At 52.1% G+C, this 21,844-nt stretch overlaps 6 protein-coding genes across 6 annotated transcripts; 2 read left to right on the forward strand and 4 right to left on the reverse strand.

Moving 5' to 3' along the window:
* Positions 1–48: 48 nt before the first annotated feature.
* On the reverse strand, positions 49–2,876 carry dapB (dipeptidyl aminopeptidase dapB; the record flags this gene model as incomplete). Its single annotated transcript, XM_058478435.1, has 2 exons — positions 49–440; positions 506–2,876. 2 exons carry the CDS (start codon positions 2,874–2,876, stop codon positions 49–51), a joined length of 2,763 nt encoding a protein of 920 aa, XP_058326765.1.
* Positions 2,877–3,488: 612 nt separating this feature from the next.
* On the reverse strand, positions 3,489–4,797 carry N7468_009140 (Zn(II)2Cys6 transcription factor domain-containing protein; the record flags this gene model as incomplete). Its single annotated transcript, XM_058478436.1, has 3 exons — positions 3,489–3,897; positions 3,953–4,629; positions 4,732–4,797. The coding sequence occupies 3 exons, from the start codon at positions 4,795–4,797 to the stop codon at positions 3,489–3,491; spliced, it is 1,152 nt and encodes a 383-aa protein (XP_058326766.1).
* A 3,063-nt stretch (positions 4,798–7,860) lies between these two features.
* N7468_009141 (chaperonin-containing T-complex subunit CCT4) lies at positions 7,861–9,816 on the reverse strand (the record flags this gene model as incomplete). The annotated part of the gene is made up of 7 exons (XM_058478437.1): positions 7,861–8,718; positions 8,781–9,353; positions 9,403–9,417; positions 9,489–9,518; positions 9,583–9,605; positions 9,662–9,713; positions 9,769–9,816. The coding sequence occupies 7 exons, from the start codon at positions 9,814–9,816 to the stop codon at positions 7,861–7,863; spliced, it is 1,599 nt and encodes a 532-aa protein (XP_058326767.1).
* Positions 9,817–10,147: 331 nt separating this feature from the next.
* Positions 10,148–11,663, forward strand: rpt1 (proteasome regulatory particle base subunit RPT1; the record flags this gene model as incomplete). The annotated part of the gene is made up of 5 exons (XM_058478438.1): positions 10,148–10,242; positions 10,322–10,436; positions 10,493–10,722; positions 10,784–10,889; positions 11,457–11,663. The coding sequence occupies 5 exons, from the start codon at positions 10,148–10,150 to the stop codon at positions 11,661–11,663; spliced, it is 753 nt and encodes a 250-aa protein (XP_058326768.1).
* A 1,885-nt stretch (positions 11,664–13,548) lies between these two features.
* Positions 13,549–15,809, forward strand: N7468_009143 (succinate dehydrogenase flavoprotein subunit; the record flags this gene model as incomplete). The annotated part of the gene is made up of 8 exons (XM_058478439.1): positions 13,549–13,590; positions 13,662–13,716; positions 13,782–13,855; positions 13,924–14,087; positions 14,145–14,253; positions 14,316–15,218; positions 15,281–15,531; positions 15,590–15,809. 8 exons carry the CDS (start codon positions 13,549–13,551, stop codon positions 15,807–15,809), a joined length of 1,818 nt encoding a protein of 605 aa, XP_058326769.1.
* Positions 15,810–16,410: 601 nt separating this feature from the next.
* N7468_009144 (argininosuccinate lyase ARG4) lies at positions 16,411–17,881 on the reverse strand (the record flags this gene model as incomplete). Its single annotated transcript, XM_058478440.1, has 2 exons — positions 16,411–17,750; positions 17,827–17,881. The coding sequence occupies 2 exons, from the start codon at positions 17,879–17,881 to the stop codon at positions 16,411–16,413; spliced, it is 1,395 nt and encodes a 464-aa protein (XP_058326770.1).
* Positions 17,882–21,844: the final 3,963 nt, after the last annotated feature.

Raw genomic sequence — 21,844 nt, forward strand, 5'->3', positions numbered from 1 at the left:
ACATTACCAAATACCGTAAACAAGATCTCACTGACATAGTTTCATACATCAATTCAACAGCCCAAACGACCAAGAGCGCTTCGTCTTTTTCCACGCAGACTCCTCCGGTTTGGGATTAGCGATACGATGCCACTCGCCGTTGAACGCGTTGATGAGCCAGCTCGAGAGGCGTTCATAGACGATAGTATGACCATTATGGAAGAAAATGCTGTGGTCAGAGTCAGGGAACACCTGCATATCAAAGTTGTTGATATTTGCCAGGTCCAGCCGATCCAGCAGGACAAGAGTATTCTGCAGATGAACGTTGTCATCGGAGATACCGTGCATGATGAGAAATCGGGTGTTCTCGCCTAGGGCGGCCACGTTCGTGATGGTCGAATTCTCGTAGCCGGTTGGGTTGTGCTTAGGTGTGTGCATATAGCGTTCGGTGTAAATTGAGTCTAGCGGTCCTGGGTCAGTGAACGTTCCTTAACGATCCATACTTCAGGGGATGGGTTAAACCTACCATAATATCTCCAGTCGGTCACAGGCGCCACCGCCATTCCATACTGGAAAGTCTGGCCGGCATCCTGCTCCAGAACTTTCAATGTCATGAATCCACCATAGCTCCAACCCCAAATAGCCATCCGGCTAGCATCCACGTACGGCTTACTAGCCCATATCTTGCCTGCCTCGATTTGGTCGTGCGATTCATAGTGGCCGAGGTTGCCGCGAACCTTACATCTCTGCTCACGACCAATAAAGCCCGTCCCGCGGCCATCCACGGTGACAACGATATAGCCCAAGCTCGAAGCGACATAGGATTGGAAGTCAACGGTAAATTTGCGGTTGACTTCCTGTGAGCCTGGGCCTTGGTACATGTAGAACAGCACAGGGTATTTCTTCGCTGGGTTGAAGTGTGGAGGTCGGCGCTCGAGGGCTTGCAACACCACACCGTCGATGGTGACATTGGTGTAAATTTCGGCAGGAAGAGCGTACTCCTTGACCATCTGCTTGAGATTTTGGTTCTCCTCTATGACGATCTCGGTTTCGATTCCATCGCCCTGGGTGTTGATAATCGCTTGCCAGGGAACGGCAGGGCCATCGGAGCTCAGGAGCGCATAACCCGTTCCAGAAGAAAACGAGACTCGATAATATCCCGGCTGAGAAGTATCGGTTAACGGGCGTAGGCCAGAACCATCAAGGTTCACTTGGTACACGTGGCGCTGAGTGGGGGACTCCTTCGCAGCGACGAAATATACCAGGTTCTTCTCGAGATCGACGGCCGATGGCGCGGAGTCGACTTCCCATTCACCCTTAGTGAGCATCACTGGCTCAGCACTGTCGAGGGGTGAGAAATACGCTAGATGGTCGTAGCCCTCGTAAACGACTGTGTCAACGTAACCATCGTGCGGGCGGCCCTTCTCGGGGCTTGCAGGAATGAACCGCGTGGACTGCGAGGGCTCAACCCAGCCGCCATCAAGGCTGGCAATATCGTTTGACCGCACCAGCTTTCCGGTCCTGTTCTTTGCGTCCAAAAGGAAAATCTTGACAACATCGCTTTCCCGATTAGTTGCGCGGAGGAGCACCTTTCCTTCAGATGCCCACACGACCTCAATGATGATACGGTCGTCATCCGCAAAATCATCTGGTATGTGGATTGAGAACACTTCTTGTTTCTCCACGTCGTAAAACTCCAGATGGACAATAGGGTTAGGAGCACCAGCCTTGGGATACTTGATCTGGCGAACTTCGGGATAATTCTCCAGTCCCGGCGGCGGCTCCTTGCCCGACGGACGCGACAAGAAGTACTGCACCGGATACTCAGGGACATCAGCCTCCTCAGTCCGCATGAATGCCAGATACTTGCCATCACCCGACCACCAAGTAGCACTATTCCCCGCGATAACCTCCTCCTCATACACCCAATCCGGCACACCATAGAACAGATTAGTGCCGCCATCCTTCGTAACAGGAATGACCGCCTTTGAGGAAAGATTCCGCAGGTAAACATTGTTCTCTCGCACAAACACCACCGCATCAGACTGCGGCGACCAAAGCGCCAGCTGCACGCGCCCGCTCAGATTATCCGGGTCCAAAGGCTCGACCGTCTGGTTCTTGACGTCAAAGACCCAGTAGTTCCCATAATATGAGTAGCGCCAGTTCGACTGCCTCTCTGAAATAAACAGTACTTTCTCCAGATTCGGACTCGGCCACGTCTGCTGCGGCCGAATGAACTTGTCATCCACCCAGACATACCCCTTCTGCATCAGAACCTGCGTCTGCATGCTCTCTGCACCGTCCTTACGCGTCCGGATATCCTCGACCCGCAGGAATCCTTCGTCGCTCTCGCCCTGCTCGACGAGAAGGCCGTCTTCGCCATTTGGCCCGGCTATCCACGAGATAGCATGGGACTGCGGCCGCCACGCACTGCCCAGAACCTGGTCTAGAGTGAGAGACTTGCCATAGCTCGTCCCGCCGGTCGCCGAATGCGGGTCGTGGACTTCGACCGTTGAAGCCGAAGAGAGGGCGGCCGCGGCAGGTCGTTTCTGGACAAGGAAGAGGACGAAGGCGAGCAGCCAGCCGCCGACGCAGAGAAAGCCGAGCAGCCAGAGCACGCGGCGGGTGCGAGAGGAGGAAGAGGAAGCTTTCTTGCGGGCTCCGTTGGGGAATAGAGGTGCGTCGTCGCTGGGGTCGGCGCCGTCTTCGATGTCGCGGTACGGGTGTTCCTCGAGGTTGTCCGCCTCGGGCGGTACCCTCAAGCCGCTCTTGTGGGCTTCCATGAAAGCTGCAGAGGCTACCGAGAGACCCGAGTCAGAGGATGATGCGGACACGGTAGATTGAGACCGCTGCCTCAGTGGGAGGGCCTCGGGGACGCCTTCGTTGTCGGTCCCCATGGTTGGTTGAGAGGAAGGAGGTCCAGATCGGACTGATAAGATCGGGGAATGTGGAGCTACGGGCGGGCCGCCGAACCTCGTGCTCTCGAATCTTTGGTACTTCGGGAAGAACTCGAGGGTTATGGAAGCAGTCCAGGATTATACATGTAGTAGAAGAACCTTTGGCAGAATTGGATGTAGGCCTCAATAGCCTGGCACGTGCTTTACCATTCTCGGTCCTGCATATGGATCTCTTTTTATGTATGCCTAGAGCTCGCGGACCTCGGGGCTCGCTTGCAGACAAAGCCGGCCCTGCTCTATTGAGACCTTGTTCGAGCTTAGTGGCCATCTTGCCACCATGATACGAAAGGGACCAGGGGGCGCCTTAAATACAGGGGCAGAGAAAATAGACGATAAGAATGATTAATGTATCGATGTAAAAGGGTTTGTACCAAGAGTAAATTTGAAGCTGTATGATGAATAACGCTGAATTGGGGGGGGGGAGCTATTCAACAAGTCTCTTGAGTTCCCTCCTGTATATGATATATGTACAATGACTCCGATGAGCGCCTTGCCTGCAACGCCAAAACAAAACCATAACACCGTACGGATCATGACCCGTCTAACTTCAGGTCAGACTTCAACCGCTTTTCTAATCCAGTCCACCAAGCCCAGAAACTCTGGCGGGATCCCGCATGGTATGCTATTAAAAGTCTGGATAACACTATAGACGAGCCGTTTCCCCGAATCACGCGCGAACCACTTCCGAGAGGAAAGGTGGAGGTCAAGACCGTGGAACAAGATGAAAATCAAAGCCATGGGCTCGCCCTGTTTGACGAGGCCCACGAAGGCCTCGCTGATGCGGATCGGCCAAGCCAGGCTACCTTGGCCGGAGGGCCAGGTGTCTAAACTCTCGTCGAGGAGCTGGTATGTACTTCGGTAGATCTCCATATTAGGGCCAGGGCTTCCCTCAACGAACGGCCGTAAAGATCGGAATCTTTCGAGAATGGTTCGGTGCAATTTGATCAGTGCGGGGTCCTCGCTGTAGCTGGATCAGCATGATATCCGCAATATGGACGAATGGTATTTATACATACCTGGCGCGAGAAAGCAAATGTCGGTCGCTCCCGTCCCGAGTGACCCACGGGTCGAGTGAAATACCCTGTCCATGGTATATTTGCAGCCAAAGGAACGCGGCACCGCTTAGGATCGAGCGCATAGTCAGGATCTCGCTCAGCGGATCGACGGGGTTCTCATCATGGCAGATGCCAGGGTATGCAGTAACGAATATTAAAATCAAACCAGAACAGATGAACGACGCTTCAGCATTTTGGGGGTTGGCGGCCAGGTCCTGCCGTAGGCCGTTGGTGGTGTGAGTCTGGTAGGTAAGCGCCGTTTCAAGCCATGAGCCGGCGTCTTCGACTTGGATGGAAGCTATATGTAGAGCAGCGACGGCGAGCAAGCCATCCATGACGTAAGGATGCTCCGTCGCAACTTTGGGAATTCGTGATTCCCAGAAGCGGCGGTCTACCTCATCCTTTGCCATTGACGGGAGAGTAGCGGAACAAGCATGGTGGAACAGGCGCATTTCCTGCAACCGCGGAAGTCGAGTGAACCCATCGGCAACGGAAGAGCTGGCATGCGATGAGGATCGTTCGGAGCGAGTGTTCTTGGGGGAGCCTGAAACGGGCCTCCGCCTTGGACGTGGAGCGACGTAGATACATTCCAATCCTCGCCTCACGCAAAGACTACATGTTGGTCGATTCTCATCGCACTATTGGAGATTAGCGGGGAAACCGGATGTTTTTTGGGGGGGGCAATCGGTAATGGGAAATGTGAAATGCGAGGTTACGTAGCCAGACAACAAAGAACTCACCTTGACATGGCGCTCTTTGCATTGGACGCAGCCCCGCCTTGATTTTGTATGGCATCGTCGTGGCATGCTGGCACGTATCGCGATCCATCAGAAAGGCAAACACGCGATGGGGAGTCGAAGGCCTTTGAAGGCTCCAGGGCCCGCGGGCCTTTCTTTAGCGGTGAGTCAGCATGGCGCAAAGCCCCAGTCTTGGGGCCATTTGGGGGCTAACAAAGAACGTCCCTTGGGGCCAGAGGCAGGAAGTAACGGTAGACTTGATCCGTGTGTGGGGGACAAAGGAAAAAAATAAAAATAAATCTATTTACAGTATTTCCCACCTACTGCTTATTTGAGGCAGGCTTTTTTTAGATGAATTTCCCATTTCCGCTCCTTCTACTGGCTCGAGAAATGGACTAAGTCCTGGTGTTGACCAGAAAGCCTTGGGACCATTACCAATCTTACCTTTTTTCTTCGTGCTTCGCCAAAACGTGTCTAGGGCCATTTTCTCCAACTTCCTTCCCGCGAGCATCTTAAGTTAGAGTTAGCGCATCTTGTTGTGGTCTTGCGAGACAGACCCGCTCCTTGCTTATGGTCCGTATGGTCGTCATCAAATTTCCAGGAATGAAGCCCCAAAGGATTGCGCGTGAAATACTGGTACTAGCACAATCGCAAAACCACGATACATGGAAGGCCTTGAAGCCTTGTGAAACAAAGGCTGTGGCTCTAGGTTCATGACGTCAAGGACAATGAAACGCCACGGTGGAGATCATCTCAGCTATACAAGGATCCCGCGGACACGAAGGATGGAAGTATCACATTGCTCCGAGGGGGACCAGGAGGTGTGGCTGGGAAGGACCGGGGTTTAATTGAAGTCCGGAAACATGAAATTGGGGCTTTTGCCCCAAAGCGACGAAGGATCAGCAGGGTAAACACGCAGATCTTCAAAGCCCAAAGACCACGAACCTATCTGAGCGAAGACATCGCGGCGTAGATAAGTACCCACAGGGGAGACAGGAGCCCGTCCATCATAATTCAAATTGGACTCGGAAGTGTAGCAATACTTCCTGCTCCCTTTGGAGCTTGAAAGTATACCTACTGGGACTTTTAAGCCCTAACAAACAAACAACAAAAAAAAAAAAGGTAGAGTCCCCAGCTAGAGGGATGCCACCAAAATTGGCGGCTCCGCAGCCCTTGAGTCCAGGCAACTTTCATCATTAAAGAGGTCATCGATCTCACTCACAATTGCAATTGGCCCAACCAGGGCCATGAGACAAAGTCCCGAGGCACTAAGTGGGCTCTTGAAACAAAGAAATCGCCCAAATACGAAATACGGAGGATCCGCCAGCGCTACTGCCGCCTCCCGAAGTGCAACTTCGTGGCGATCACCAAACGCTTACCTTGGCCCCGCTACACTTGTGCTCCAGAAAGCATCCTACTTGACCTGTTTTAGGATAACGCTGAGGCAACGTGGACAGGTTTATGCACTTTTATCCCCAAGAATCCCACAGGCATACACTTCCTGCTCGGTCCCTAGAGGGGGCTGAGCACGTACTGCATACTACGAGCCAGGGTTCAAGCACTTGGTTACTCAAGTCGGCAGATGAAGCCGCTCATATCCGGCTTACTGCCCCTGGTGATGTATCAGACTTCTTTAACGAGCGATAGACGCGCCTCATGGTGGCGCAGCTAGACTTAATGTGCCCAGCTCTTACCTCCAGGCTATACTCAACTAGTAATGGCCACCCCCCAGCTTCTCTAGCTCGGCATGTACTTTAGCTCGATCGCTGGGCGCCGCCAAATCGGAAACTAAGGGCTTTAAGGATGCATCCTGAACCCATGAACGACACATGGCGCACATGGCGTAAGGCCATGCTCCCCTCACTGCATATGCACCTCCTCCACGCATCAACGGGACGATATGGCCCATCGGCTATTGGTCGGCGACCAAGCGTGATCATTCCTGCCGAGGGTCTATTTACAGCTCTTCTGGGGGCAAATTTACCAGCCCTTTTCCGCGAGAATATCCTTTTGAGACCATTAGGGCGCACTCCTTAACTGTAAGTTTCAAATTGGGTTAGTATGCAGTCGGGCGAATAAACCCCCAAATCGATGCTCAATGTAGAGCCGCCTTGGTTCTACTGTATCTTGGTTCTACTGTATAGACGAACGCCTCGTCGAGCTGACTTCCGCCTATTGCGCCCCGCAGAACCCTCTTTCCTTTCCAGCTTCGGCTTATTCGACACGACATAGACATCCATGGACCCTTTCGATTGAATCCGCGAGGCTGTCTTTGTTATCCCTCAGCAGGGACACCACACACCCCGCTCTCGGGTCTTTGGGGGCGTTTGAAGATCGACCACAACTGCAGAAATCCCACCTGTAGATCTCACCGTATTGTGAAATTATCAGTGCTCTCCACGTTTCCGCCCGACAGCATTGGTCTATTCGTGGCCCGATTCTCGTCCACGTTGTTCTCGTCTTGCTAGCGACCTTGATGTGCTTGGACGCAGCCTTGGACCAAAATAGATCCTTGAAAAGGAATATGAGAAGGACTTGTGCGCTGCATTAGCCTGGGCACCGGTCCATATCGACTGTCCCTTGTAAGAACAGGCTGTGCTTGTTATGGCGGTGTATAAACACGTGGCTGGCGCATGGAAACGACGAGACAAGGGCAGACCGTTGGGGAAAGAGCAACCGGCAAATGAGCTCACATGGGCTTCACGTCTTGCATAAACCTTGGCCCAAGTCATAGTTGCCCTAGCAGTATGCAGCATCGGGAATAACGCTCGATGCAACGCAGGGGCGTGGGTCATTGGAGCACGTTGGCGAGCGGCCGATCATACTAGGACGTACACGTAAATCTGCTATGTAATTCCGAGGAACATATAGCTTTGACTCGCTCAATCGGAGCTCAGGTCTGTAGGATATGTGGTTTCTCTCATGGAAACAGATTAAGCTTGGTCATTGTCCCCGTGTGTTTGCACGGCATGCAGGCGGAACTGGTACAGTACTGTATGGCCTCAGTCCTACGGGCTGAACTATATGAAACAATCGAATCTTCTAAAACGATGAATTTCTTTTTTAGGTAGAACTCATTACGGTGGACCAAGTCGCGTTTCATCATACAAATCCATAGCCCCTGAAGATCATCTACCGCGAAAGGGCAATATCATCAATCCTCATGATCATCTTCACAGTCTCCGCCGCCAACTCAATAGCGCTAGTGCTGACCAGCAGCGGCTGGAGAATGTTTTCTTCAGTGATGTCATCTTTCACGCCCCCACTGCGGATGCTGACACCAGCATTGTGTTGGCCATGTGCGTGACGGTGTCGAAGATCAGTCACAACCTTGATCGAGTTTAACCCGGCGTTCTCCGCGAGCGTGGTGGGGATGACCTCCATAGCATCGGCAAAGGCCTTCCAGCAAATGGACTCAGTGCCTGTGAGCTCGCGGGCTCTCATGGCGAGGGTGTGGGCGACCTCGACTTCTGGCGCGCCGCCTCCAGCAATCATCGCGCGCTTCTTGACGAGACAGCGGATGACACAGAGGGCGTCGTGAAGGGAGCGCTCAGCCTCGTCCAGGATCAGGCTGTTGGCTCCGCGGGCAACGATCGACACGGTTTGGTTGGTTGGGCCGGTGGTGGGCTGCTTGATACCGGTAATCTTGACGTAGCGGGCTCCGGAGGCCTGGACTTCCTCGACCAGGTCGGCGGTGCCGAGCTTGTCCTCGGTGAAGGAGTCGACGTTAGCGACGGGCTTGCAACCGAGAGACTTGCACAGGAATTCAACTTCGTCGCGCTCAATCTCCTTGATGGCGAGGATCTTCAGGCGGGAGAGGAAGTGGAGGGAAAGCTCGTTGACGGCGTCACGGAGGATGGACTTCTGGATCAAAAGCACATTACACTTTGTCTTTTGGATCTTCTTGACCATGTTCAGCAGGTATTGGCGCTCCTCCTTCAGAATCTTGTCCATCTGGCGGTAGTCGTTGACTACGATTTGGTTTTCCATCTAGATTTCTGTTAGCTATCAATCCAAGATAAAGGAGGATTCCGATACTTAGAAAGTCGTACATCAGGCTTGGGTGGGCTCAGCTGGAACTGAATGAGACCTATCCGGGCTTTCTCGATTCTTGTAGGGCCACCACTGCTCTTGATAACTGGCTGGTTAAGCACCAGACCATCAACCATCTCACTGTCCTCAATGGTCCCGCCAACCTTCTTCACGATTCGAATATTGCGCAGGTCGACATTGCTTGCAGTGGCAGGATCCACAACCTTCAACACAGAATCGACAGCCATAGGTCCGAGCAGACCAGAGTGCTGGGAAACAATCTTGGAGGAAAGAGAGGTCGATGCAGCTTGGAGGAGGGTAGATCGGTCGTTCAAGTTGATCGGACGGGACATATTGTGGAGGATCTCGACAGCAGCGGCCGCGGCGCGTTGGAAAGACTCGGAGATGACTGTGGGGTGAAGACCCTTGGCCAGCAGTCGCTCAGCAGCCCCGAGCAGGCTACCGGCGATCACAACGACCGAAGTAGTTCCATCACCGGCCTCAACATCCTGTGCAGCACTCAGATCGACCAACATGCGCGCAGCGGGGTGCATCACGCTCATATCCTTCAGCATAGTGTTTCCATCGTTGGTCTGCGGGGAATTAGTGATTGTCCATCATTTTGGGCGGCGGATTGCGTACGATAATAGTCTGTCCCTTGGGGGGTTTGGATCTATATCCTAATTAGTATCATATATTGAACAACAGTGACTGGATGTTGAACGAACCATCTTATCCATACCCCTGGGTCCCAACGACTGTCATCAAGTTAGCCCCTCATCTCCGGATGAATGTTTTTATTCTTTTTGGCTGGAATCATACTGTTCGAATGGCATCGGCAACAGCTGGAGGATGCAATTAGTATACAGGATGCTAGTTTGAGAGGAAGAAAACGGCATACCTCGAGCGGCGAGAATGTTGGAGGCCCGCACGGCCATCGGCTTCTCCTTGTCCTGCTTTGCTATCAGAAATCCACACACAAACGCATGACACATCAGGAAATCGCACCTTGAAGGAGTTGTTGCCAGCAGCTGGGGAAGCCGCTGCGGTCGCCATTTTGAATATCGGTATTCAAAAACAAGCGATCTAATAAAATATTAAGGGGAAGTGGGACAAGCGGCGGCGGAGTTGAACACACAGAAATTCTGCGAGGTTCTGAGGCGGTGATGAAGCTTGGCACTGATTAGTGAGTTGAGCTCGGCCTACCGCAGCTCTGCTACCGCTACATCATCAACCTCGTTGCCTCTACCATCACCACATCTCTTCAATTTCCGCTGTTCTAGCAGTCGTAGACCTCGGGATTTTGCCTCTTGTCTCGGTCTTGAATTCGCCTGCCCTTCGACTTGATTTTCCAGCTCTCCAGCCCTAGGCTGTCAACACTTGCATCATGCCTAGCGCCACGGGTTCGAACTGGGAGAAATACCAGAAGAACTACGCGGATGACGAAGAGCCAGAGAAGAAAATTGCGCCTCTCACAGATGAGTAAGTGACGGTGATGATTTGTCGCGGAGGAGCTCCGTTGGCCTCCTGTTAGCGATGACCCGCTGACTTCGGACCGCAGTGATATTGCAGTACTCAAGACCTACGGCGCTGCTCCGTACGCGAACGCGTTGAGGAAGCTCGAGAAAGACATCAAAGACAAGCAAGCAAGCGTGAATGAAAAGATCGGCGTCAAGGTGATTACCGATCCAGTTATCTGCGGCTTTGGGCCCGAAAAGCTGACACGGTTTAGGAATCCGACACCGGTCTTGCACCTCCACACCTTTGGGATGTTGCCGCTGATCGACAACGCATGGCCGAAGAGCAACCGCTGCAAGTTGCTCGATGCACAAAGATTATTCAGGATGAAAAGGACGCGGACAAGGGCAAATATGTCATCAACGTGAAACAGATCGCCAAGTTCGTTGTCAACCTAGGCGAACGCGTGAGCCCGACAGATATCGAGGAAGGCATGCGAGTCGGGTAAGTTTGATTGTTACTTGTGCATCTAGGGGCCCCCCAGATGCTAATCTATATTACCTAGTGTCGACCGCAATAAGTACCAGATTATGCTACCTCTTCCTCCGAAGATCGACCCCAGCGTGACGATGATGACTGTCGAAGATAAGCCCGACGTGACCTACGGCGATGTGGGAGGCTGCAAGGAACAGATTGAGAAGCTCCGTGAGGTCGTGGAAATGCCGCTCCTTTCACCAGAACGATTCGTAAACCTAGGTATCGACCCACCCAAGGGTGCCCTGCTCTACGGACCTCCCGGTACCGGTAAGACTCTCTGCGCACGTGCAGTAGCAAACCGAACCGATGCAACCTTCATCCGAGTCATTGGATCCGAATTGGTGCAGAAGTACGTGGGAGAGGGTGCACGAATGGTGCGTGAACTATTCGAAATGGCGCGAACCAAGAAGGCATGTATCATTTTCTTCGACGAAATTGATGCCGTTGGTGGAGCTCGTTTCGACGATGGTGCTGGTGGCGATAACGAAGTTCAGCGAACCATGCTGGAGCTGATCACCCAGCTTGACGGTTTTGACGCTCGTGGTAACATCAAGGTCATGTTCGCCACTAACCGGCCATCCACCCTCGACCCTGCACTCATGCGTCCGGGTCGTATTGACCGAAAGATCGAATTCTCACTGCCCGATGTGGAGGGCCGTGCCAACATTTTGCGTATCCACGCCAAGAGTATGTCCGTTGAGCGGGACATTCGTTGGGAGCTGATTTCACGACTGTGCCCCAACGCGACCGGTGCGGAACTGCGCAGTGTTGCGACCGAGGCTGGTATGTTTGCCATCCGTGCTCGACGGAAGGTGGCCACCGAGAAGGACTTCTTGGCCTCAGTGGAGAAGGTCATTAAGGGCAACTTGAAGTTCAACTCGACAGCGACGTACATGCAGTACAACTAGATTACTGGGCTGATTCTCGCATGGGCGTGGTGCATAAGGTTGTACGATCATCTTTTATCATTTTGGGGGGCTCGTGCCTTATACCGTGGACGAATCTATAATCTACAATCAATTGACCTGTAGCGAATATCTGCCCCCTTGAAATTAGGCGCGTAGGGTCATGGTAGTTTCCCTCTGCCATTTATAGCATTAATAATAGTGTATCTTCGACGGGCCTCGCAACACGATTCCTACTTCATATCTCCACGAATGCTGTCCACCTGTTCATGAGAGGAGTTATCTTGTAGTGAGGACCTTGTGGCCTTAGTCTAAACCACCGGGAAATCCGGTATTGGAGACTCCGCATAAACACTGCTTGCCTTGCGAAGACCGATAGAACTCAGTCTCGCAGTCTATATCAAGATCCCCATTCGATGCAAGGTCTTAGTTAGGTTCGTTGGGTTTCATACGAAGAGAAAACAGGAACCACGGGAGTTTGTTCTCTCTACTAATGCCCATCTCCCACCCCCCAAATCCTTTTGCGAGCCTATTAAGCCAGAGGCATGTTTAATACCAAATATAATTTTCAGACGCCATAGAACCCTATAGACGCAAAATCCTTCTACTCAAGATGCCTCTGCAGTCGTCTGTTGCCGCCAACCAGGAAACACAGTTATTTCTCAGTCCACGTCTCTGGAAGAGTCCAGCCTGGTTTCGGGGATTCTCTGAAGCTGAGCGATACACGTTTGGTATATACAACCTGACGAAAAGTTGCGTAAATTGTACTCTTATTGGAATTCCCGAAAGGGCAAAGAGTTTGGATGAAGATCATGAAGATCTGAAGAGCTGAATCCTGGTTTTTTATCAAGCAAGTGGTTCGGAATAGCTTGTCGGCTTCCCTTCCGGTCATCAGGAATGATGCTAAACGTTCTTCTGTAATATCGAAAGTTTTGCGTGTTACATCACAGGTCAATTCAAGGTATGCAAAGGAGAGTCAAGGCCAATAAAGTCTGCTGTAGTATGATCTTTATTTGCATTCTCTGGAAAACAAAACAAAACAGAACAAAAAAAAAAATAAAGAAAATAAAAAATAAAAAAATAAAAAAAAATAGAACAGCAGTCGTTCCCTTGAACGCGAAAGCTCATGAATAAAATCCTGGGAAACAGTCGCCAAATATTCGCTCTATTGGCCATCGATATATCCATGGATTGGTACCGTGATGTATTTTCTGACAACGGAATGCTTGGAGTAGCCTCGAAAAAATTTATCAATATTGCAGGCCAGGACAACCAAGTAATTCGAAGAAAAGACATTAAAGCTTGAGGATTCTAGTCCCTATGGCAAAGTGATTTCAAGGTGAAGACAAAATTAGACAATTTGTCAACGTAAAGCAGACCTTTTCAAGTTCTGGAGTACTCTGTAGATCAAGCGGAATAACGGAGAACCCTATTGCCGAGACGATGGAAAGAGTACATCGCCGAGAAGCGACGAAACTACCGCCACCAGTCGGGGCGCGGCCATTCGCGGCATTTTGAAGACGCTATTCCTTCTAAGACCGCAAATTGCGAACTGTGTAGTTACGTGCAAGAGTCGACCAGCAGTCATATTTCCGCATGTTTCTCTGTCAAATGTTAATGTCACGTGGAGCGGCAGCCCGAGCTCACACCCTCGGCACGAAAATGAACAGGGCCGGCGGACCAATCAGAGTGCGTCCAATAGTAACAGAGGCTGCTTAGCTCAGCAATCTCTCATCTGCAAGCCGAAATCCGTCGCCGAAGTGGCCCTGATGCTGAACAGGAAGTTCTCCCTTCTTGACCTCCCCACTCCTTGCCCAATTTCACCGTCTGCCGGTGTCTTTTTGTTTTTAGGGTATCTAGGGATTCTTCTCTCTTCCGACCCGTCATCATGAGCTCTTTGAGCTTGCGGAGCCTGGCTCCCGCCTCCAAGGTCAGTAACCGACGTGCAAATGATTTCCGGTCCGGCTGCGCGCGGTCTGTGAACTGATATGGAATGAGCAGGTTTCCCGCATCTTGAGGGACCAGAGACGCATGTTCTCTTCCTCCCGTCCTGCTGGTACGCATTCAGATCTCTCGAACCGATACGTCGTCCCCCCATCACTAACCGTTTCGCCCAATTAGCCCGGATATGGACCAACCAGCCGCTGCGCGCAAAGGCTGCCGAGGGCTACATTTCTGAGAAGTACCCGATCATTGTAAGCAGAGGAACACCTATCACTTGAGAGGAAGTGATAAAGACGGGATTCTGACCCTGTTTGTGCAGGACCATGAGTACGATGCCGTCGTCGTTGGTGCCGGCGGTGCCGGTCTGCGTGCGGCCTTCGGTCTCGCCGAAGCTGGTTTCAACACTGCCTGTGTTTCTAAGCTTTTCCCTACTCGCTCTCACACTGTCGCTGCTCAGGGTGGTATCAACGCTGCTCTCGGAAAGTAGGTTCATATTGGCAGTTTGATATACTAGTGATAATGTACTAACCGAGGTAACAGCATGCACGAGGACGACTGGAGATGGCACATGTACGACACTGTGAAGGGTTCAGACTGGCTTGGAGACCAGGATGCTATCCACTACATGACCCGTGAGGCTCCTGCTAGTGTTCGCGAACTTGAGGGTTACGGGTGCCCTTCTCCCGTACCGAAGATGGACGTATCTACCAGCGTGCTTTCGGTGGTCAGTCCAAGGAGTACGGTAAGGGAGGCCAGGCCTACCGATGCTGCGCTGCTGCTGATCGTACCGGTCACGCTTTGCTGCACACTCTGTACGGCCAGTCTCTGCGCCACAACGCCAACTACTTCATCGAGTACTTTGCCCTCGATCTGCTGATGGAGGATGGCGAGTGCCGCGGTATCATTGCCTACAACCAGGAGGACGGTACACTGCACCGTTTCAAGGCCCACCACACTGTTCTGGCCACCGGTGGTTACGGACGTGCCTACTTCAGTTGTACCTCCGCCCACACCTGTACCGGTGACGGTATGGCCATGGTTGCCCGTGCTGGTCTGCCCAACCAAGATCTGGAGTTCGTCCAGTTCCACCCCACTGGTATCTACGGTGCTGGATGTCTGATTACCGAGGGTTCTCGTGGTGAGGGTGGTTACCTCCTCAACTCCGAGGGTGAGCGTTTCATGGAGCGTTACGCCCCTACCGCCAAGGATCTGGCTTCGCGTGACGTTGTCTCCCGTTCGATGACCCTTGAGATTCGTGAGGGCCGTGGTGTCGGTCCCGAGAAGGACCATATCTACCTCCAGCTGAGCCACTTGCCCGCCGAGCTGCTCCACGAGCGTCTGCCTGGTATCTCCGAGACCGCCTCCATTTTCGCCGGTGTCGACGTTACTAAGCAGCCCATCCCCGTCCTGCCCACCGTCCACTACAACATGGGTGGTATCCCTACCAAGTACACCGGTGAGGTCCTGAGTGTTGACGAGAACGGCAAGGACAAGGTGGTTCCCGGTCTGTACGCCTGTGGTGAGGCCGCTTGTGTCTCCGTCCACGGTGCCAACCGTCTGGGAGCCAATTCCCTGCTCGATCTGATTGTCTTCGGCCGTGCCGTGTCGCACCGTGTCCGTGACATTGCCTCCCCGGCAAGCCCCACAAGGAGCTTGCTTCCGACGCCGGTGCCCAGGCCATCAAGGACCTTGATTTCGCCCGTAACGCTGATGGCCCCAAGTCCACCTTCGAGATCCGTAACGCCATGCAGAAGGCCATGCAGACTGACGTCAGTGTGTTCCGTACCCAAGAGTCCCTTGACGAGGGTGTGCGCCGCGTGAACGAGATCGACACCTGGTACGAACAGGTCGGCACCAAGGACCGCAGCATGATCTGGAACTCCGACCTTGTTGAGACGCTTGAGCTCCGTAACTTGCTGACTTGCGCGTAAGTTTCGACCGCCTTCTCCCCGCGAAAGACGTCCATTGCTAATTCAAACATCTAGTACCCAAACCGCTACTGCCGCCGCCAACCGTAAGGAGTCCCGTGGTGCCCACGCCCGTGAGGACTTCCCCGAGCGTGACGACGCCAACTGGATGAAGCACACCCTGACCTGGCAGAAGAAGGCGCACGGCAAGGTTGACCTTGGTTACCGAGCCGTCGAGGCCAACACTCTGGATGAGGCTGAGTGCAAGCCAGTGCCCCCATTCAAGCGTACCTACTAAGCTTGTTTCCCTTTGGAGTTGGGGGAGCGACGATTGGGCTTTTGGACCCAAAGAACTGGAGTCCCTTGGATTGAGGGTTTCAGGATATCCTTTTGGTCGTCTCTCCTGAAAAATGCTAATGTGGTGTCGCGGACTCTATGAGGACCCTACGAAAAGAGCCTTTTGTTTTCCCTTTTGATTTTGATTGTGTTATCTACCATCCTGTATAGCCATATTTCCCTTTTTTTTTTTTAAACTACAGGCGAACAGTCGGTGCACTGAGTTTCCCCTCGGTTTGTCTGATATAAATGCAATTTTTCCTGATGAGTACTTCTGGATAGAACAAGCTCTCGTAGAGTATCATAGATCTCTAGCGGTTGACTTCTGCGAATGGCCCGGCAGGTATAGCTCAGGAAAGGTAGTTGTCATCTAGGTTATTCAAACATAATTGTATCTGTGTTCCTTGTTTTTGTGGTTGGTGACAGGTTAGAGCAGATGAAAGTCAAATGCTCTTCGGGGCTGTACTGATGGTAGGGGGAATGTTCCTTCATTGTCTATCAAACTCGTAACGCTAGTCCTTTTTCTTCGTCATATAAACCGTAGATGGTGTCCAGATGTCTCTCTACAGGAGCTTCTTCAGGACTGCAGTCTGCTCCAGAACAGCCCGCTTGCTAGTACCACCGATAGCATCCTTCAGCTCGACAGCACGCTCATAGTCCAGGCAAGCCTGGACATCCTCGTCAAAACGGGGATCAACCCCCTTCAACTGCTCCAGCGAGAGAGTATCCATAGGCACATTAGTCTGCTCAGCGAGCTGGACGACACGGCCCGAGATATGGTGGCCCTCACGGAAGGGCACACCCTTGCGAACCAGATAGTCCGCGATCTCAGTCGCCAGCATCTCCGGCGCAAGAGCCGCAGTCATCTTCTCCGGGATAACCGTCAGAGTAGACAGCACGCCAGTAGCAATCTGGATACTGTCGCTAACAGTCTTAATATGGTCGAGCAAAGGCTCGATACTCTCCTGCAGGTCCTTGTTGTAAGTCGTCGGCAGACCCTTAATCGTCATCATCAGACCCGCCATTTGCCCAAACGCACGGCCAGACTTGCCCCGCAGAAGCTCCAGACTATCCGCATTCTTCTTCTGCGGCATCAGCGACGACCCGGTCGAGTACGCGTCCGAGAGCCGCACAAACCCGAACTCCAGACTGCTGTAGATGATCAGGTCCTCCGCCCACCGCGAGATCTTCAGCATAAACGAGCTGCCCCACTGCATGGTCTCCATGGCGAAATCGCGGTCGCCGACGGCGTTCAACGAGTTGTATAGCAGATCGTCGAAGCCGAGCTCCTTCGCCATCGCGTGCCGGTCGATCTGGAATGGATTCCCTGCCAGCGCACCGCAGCCCAGCGGACTACGGTTAACGCGACGGATGACCTCGCGCAGCCGCTGCAGCTCGCTCGCGAAGGCGGTCGCGTGCGACAGCATCCAGTGCGACCAGCGGACGGGCTGGGCCTTCTGCAGGTGGGTGTAGCCGGGCATGAGATACTCGATTTCGCTCTCGGCGCGGGCAATGGAGACCTTGATCAGGTCCGAGAGGCGGGCGTCGAGGAGGCGGAGCTCGTCGCGGAGCCACAGGCGCATGTCGGTAGCGACCTGCTCGTTGCGCGAACGGCCGGTGTGCAGCTTGCCGCCGATCTCCTTGCCGATGATCTCGCCCAGGCGGCGCTCGTTAGCGGTGTGGATGTCCTCGTCGTTCTCCTTGGCCTCGAAGGAGCCGGTGCGCCATTCTTCGGCGATCTGTTGGAAGCCGCGCTCGATTTCGGCGAACTCGTGCTCGGTTAGGATGCCATTGTTCTTGTTGGCGCGGGCGAAGGCAATGGAGCCCGCAATGTCTTGCTTCCAGAGAATGCGGTCGTAGGGGAGGGAGGTGTTGTATTGCACCATGAGGGGGTCGAGGCCCTCTGATCATTTCAAAAGATATGAGTCACTTGGGTGTGGAGGGAGGGGGATTGCGGGGGGGGGGAAGGAGAGACTCACGGGTGAAACGGCCACCCCAGAGCATGTTCTCGGCGACGCCTTTGGAATTGCTCATGTTGTCGAAGAAGTGAAAGGCTTTCTGGGTATAATTGATGGACTCAATGAAAGCGAGGAAAGCACAAAAAAAGAAATTGGCGCTGACCGATAGTCGCCCGATGATCGGCACGCTAATCCAGTTTGGGAGCTGGTGGGGAGCTCTTGGACGTATACACGCTGTTATTTGGATCCCTTCTACTCTTGCAAATGCTACACTCTTGATGGCATTGAATAGTGCTGTATATTCATTCTTTAAAATCTGCATAATCTATACTCCGAGTCTCCAAAGCTCCCATGACTAATCCTTATCCCATTAACTAACCTTGGAACCTTCGGAAAACCTAGCAGAACACGCTGCACTACCAATTAAGGGACGCAAGGCTAGAGGAGAGGGAATAAAAACTATAAATATAAGGGACTAGAAACTCAATAAGCATTTCTAGACATGGAGTTATACCACCTGGGGCTTATTCAGAGTGCTCTCCCACCCACCTTTGACGCATTTTATGTTGCTCTTACTCCACCTCTCTTCTTCCCACCTCTCTGCTACGTTCGGATTTATATTCTTTCCAGATTGCCTGGTCTTCCTTGTTTCAAGATAAAGTCGTTCCAGGTTTGAATCCGCCATCAGAGTCAGTATTTGCGACACCATTGCACGGCCTCACAGGTTCAAACATGTGATCTGCGGACAAGCATATGGTGGACTCGGCCAGATAAACACGACAAAATTGGACGTGTTCGGACGGTTAATACAGTTTGACCAAGAAAACACGCGGGACTTCTGATCGCCAATATGATTCGCCCTTGAGACCTAAAAACATCACCTTACAGCTAGATGGGAGTCTTTGCTACGTATAGTACTCGATTATCTTATCAGCATCGAGTCGAAGATATATTGCAGAGCCTACTTCACACTTTCCCTCTATCCCTATTACCAATAACAAATCCCACATTCACTTGATGATATTACTCTCACATGAGGCATATTGGGTCCGCAAATTAGTGAACATGGAAGACAATCAGGAGGCAACAGAGCAGTAAGTGGCGCAGAAGTATGGGTGCGACAGACTCCAGTTGTCCAAGAGGGAGACATAAGGGGAGCCAGCAGACACCCCAGCTTCTTCAACGACAGCGAAGACGGTTCCCAGGAAGCCAAAGAAGGGAAAGTCCCCCATGGCGAAGTTGAACACAGTCATCAGTGAATCCACCTTCTTCGAACGCCCTTTGGCAGAAATGATTGACCCGATAGCCGTGGACGTGGCTTACAAGAGGATGCCTTCTAGTTACAACAGACTTGAGGGAACCCTTTTTTCCAACGGATATGCCATATTTCCCTTCATTGATCAATCTTTGTTCCCTACAACAGGAATAGGAATCTATCAAATGGAGGTAGAATTCTGAGATTTTCCCGATATTCTTGGGTTTCCACTATCCCATCTGAAGTCTGTCCTGGCTGTACTCAGTTTGACATTGCTAGTCAGTTGTTTGCAGATGGCCTGCCAGCTGTCAAGAGTCTTGCAGTTGAAGTTAGCTCCTACAACAAAAACATTTTGCCTTTCCCCCTCATTTTCCTTACTCTTTACAAAACTTGAAGCCTTGGAATCGAGCTACGACGAACGTGAAGCAACGCACAACGGTGGACTGGAAACAGGGCAAATGTCATCTGGAAAGCCGCCTCATGAAACTTAGCATTATCAAACCTAGGAGAAAGAAAATGGAAGCCCGTACAGCTCAGGTTGAAGAAGGAATTCTGCTGGAAAGTCGCTTGATAATGGACTTGAACTTACAGCATACCTTCAGTCCAGAACGTAGGCCGAAGTATTGGACTTCATAATATTGCCAGAAACACAATATACCTGGCATGCGAAAATCCGGTTTGGTAAGGATGAGATCTTGTGTATCATGTCTATATTGAAGTTCGATGTTGGCTAGCGTTGAACAGTCCAAAGCACCCGATGATGAACATGTCGCAGTCACGCGCACTTTATTTCAATTTGCATGCAACCTGTCATATGTAACCAAGCTCGAGGACAAGGTTACGAAGTACCAGCCGGTGGCTCACAGGACGTACTTCTGCAGTCCCATACAACCATCCAGGGGTTTAAGCAGGCCTGGACATTTTGTACTTTGGTGTCACTCGTACTTTGATGCCACTAGTGACGTTGATCTGTCGGTGGGTCTTTCGGAAGCTCATAATTGCTACCATATCCTTGAATCACGAAAGCCCGGGTCCTGGGTGGATAGCCAAATCCTCCTGCGAACGGGACCTACAGGCCCCTGTGAGAGACTATCAAGTGGTTCCTAGTGCATCTCCAAACTCTACTGGTAAAATCGCATTATCGAACAGAAAGCACGTATGGTAGCACCGGCCAGGCTGTGCTGTGGAACCGTGTATATCCCCTGGGTCAAAGCTGATGAATTGTCGAAAATAGACCGTCGGTAATCATAAAACAACCTTCTGCAGGACAGAGCCCGATTTGCCGATAACCAGTTCAATAATCTGCCCTCTACCCCTGATCCTCGCGGAGTGCAGAACATTCTGGCGATCATGCTGAGCCCCGGCACGTCATCAAGGCACCAAAGCCCCTGGTAGGAGGTGCCATCCAATATTGCGGCAAAGGTGGTATACGGCAAGCCCGCCAAGCCAAGGCCATAGTGGAGGTCCCCAGCTTGAAAAAGAAAAGAAGACACAAAAGTACACGATCATGCAGCGTGAATCATGATCTTCCCCAACCCCCAAGGTACCAGGTCGCCGGGTCGCTCCGCTGAGCAAACTGAAAAAGAAAAGAGAAGAGGGGACAAAAGAAAGACAAAGATAAAAGAAACAGACTATTCAGCTGCAGGCCTTGATAAAGTCCTTATCTCCCCCATGTGGGGGGGCTTTTGGGTTCTGAATTTGGAATTAGGAAACTTAATCCTCTTCGTCTTCCCCCCCCCTTCTCCCGGGAGAACAAAGCCAGATCCCCAACTCCGATTCAGCCCAACGTCAGCCATACCCCTGTTAGCCATGTGGTCCCATCCCGGCCTGAGATCATATCACTGAAATTATTGCCCAAGCTCAGAGTGTCCCCATGGAACATGGGACGGGGCTCGAGGGATCGGCGCGCGGTCCGCTCGGCCCCGTACCCGGCACCCAGCGAGATGGGATAACTTGATCACTTCTTTTCTTTTTCTGCCTGTCACGTTCCATATACCAAAAGTCCAGGGTTGCAAGGAGTAGGCGCCGCTCTATGCGGACCAGGGGGTGTCCTTTATCGACCTCTGGTCTCGGCCGCGAACATGATCAGACCACCCCGCTGCAGTTGATTGCGTCAAGTGCTCACCGTGTGGAATCTAAGTTCGGACTAAAACCTGGACGTCATTGATCTCTTGCTGTTTACGGGCGTAGTGCTCGCTTGTACGGCCGAAGGGGGCCACTGCGAGTCATTGCTACAGCGCTAGCGCCACACTAATACGGTTGGGCTCGGGTACCTGGCCTAAGGAACGTTGAGTTTCTAAAATTACCGGTGGGGGCTAAGAATTCCCGGGTAAATGCTGGCTCTTCTCTGACTTCGAGGGTGAGGACTCAGAAGGGGCAGAAGGCAAAAGGAGAGATTTAATCAGGACTGCATGTAGGGAGGACTACTAAGAAAGTGAGGAAAAGTGGGTTTTGTGTATGTGAAGAGACTTGAATTGGTGGATGGGGAGTCTCAGCCCCCGCTATGTACGGTTCCGATAGTCCATGCTTAGTTTGCAGGCATGGCTAGTTCCTTGCTCCAATGCTAAACCCAAAACGCCATGCTAATCCAATCGCTTGATAAAGATCCGTAGAGTCCGAAAGATATGGGTATGATAAGAAGCGTGTGACAAAGGGAAAAAAAAATGCAAGATATGTCAGATCACCCAGAGGGCTGGACGCTGTCGTCCATGAGGTCGTCAAAATGCCGAGTAAAGGGATATGGAGTCGAAAGGCAGAAAAAAAAATGTGGTTGCAATGTCGTGA

Source organism: Penicillium chermesinum, assembly GCF_028974085.1.
Source record: "Penicillium chermesinum strain IBT 19713 chromosome Unknown utg000007l:1.0-2695246.0:1.0-2697696.0, whole genome shotgun sequence".
NCBI lineage: Eukaryota > Fungi > Ascomycota > Eurotiomycetes > Eurotiales > Aspergillaceae > Penicillium > Penicillium chermesinum.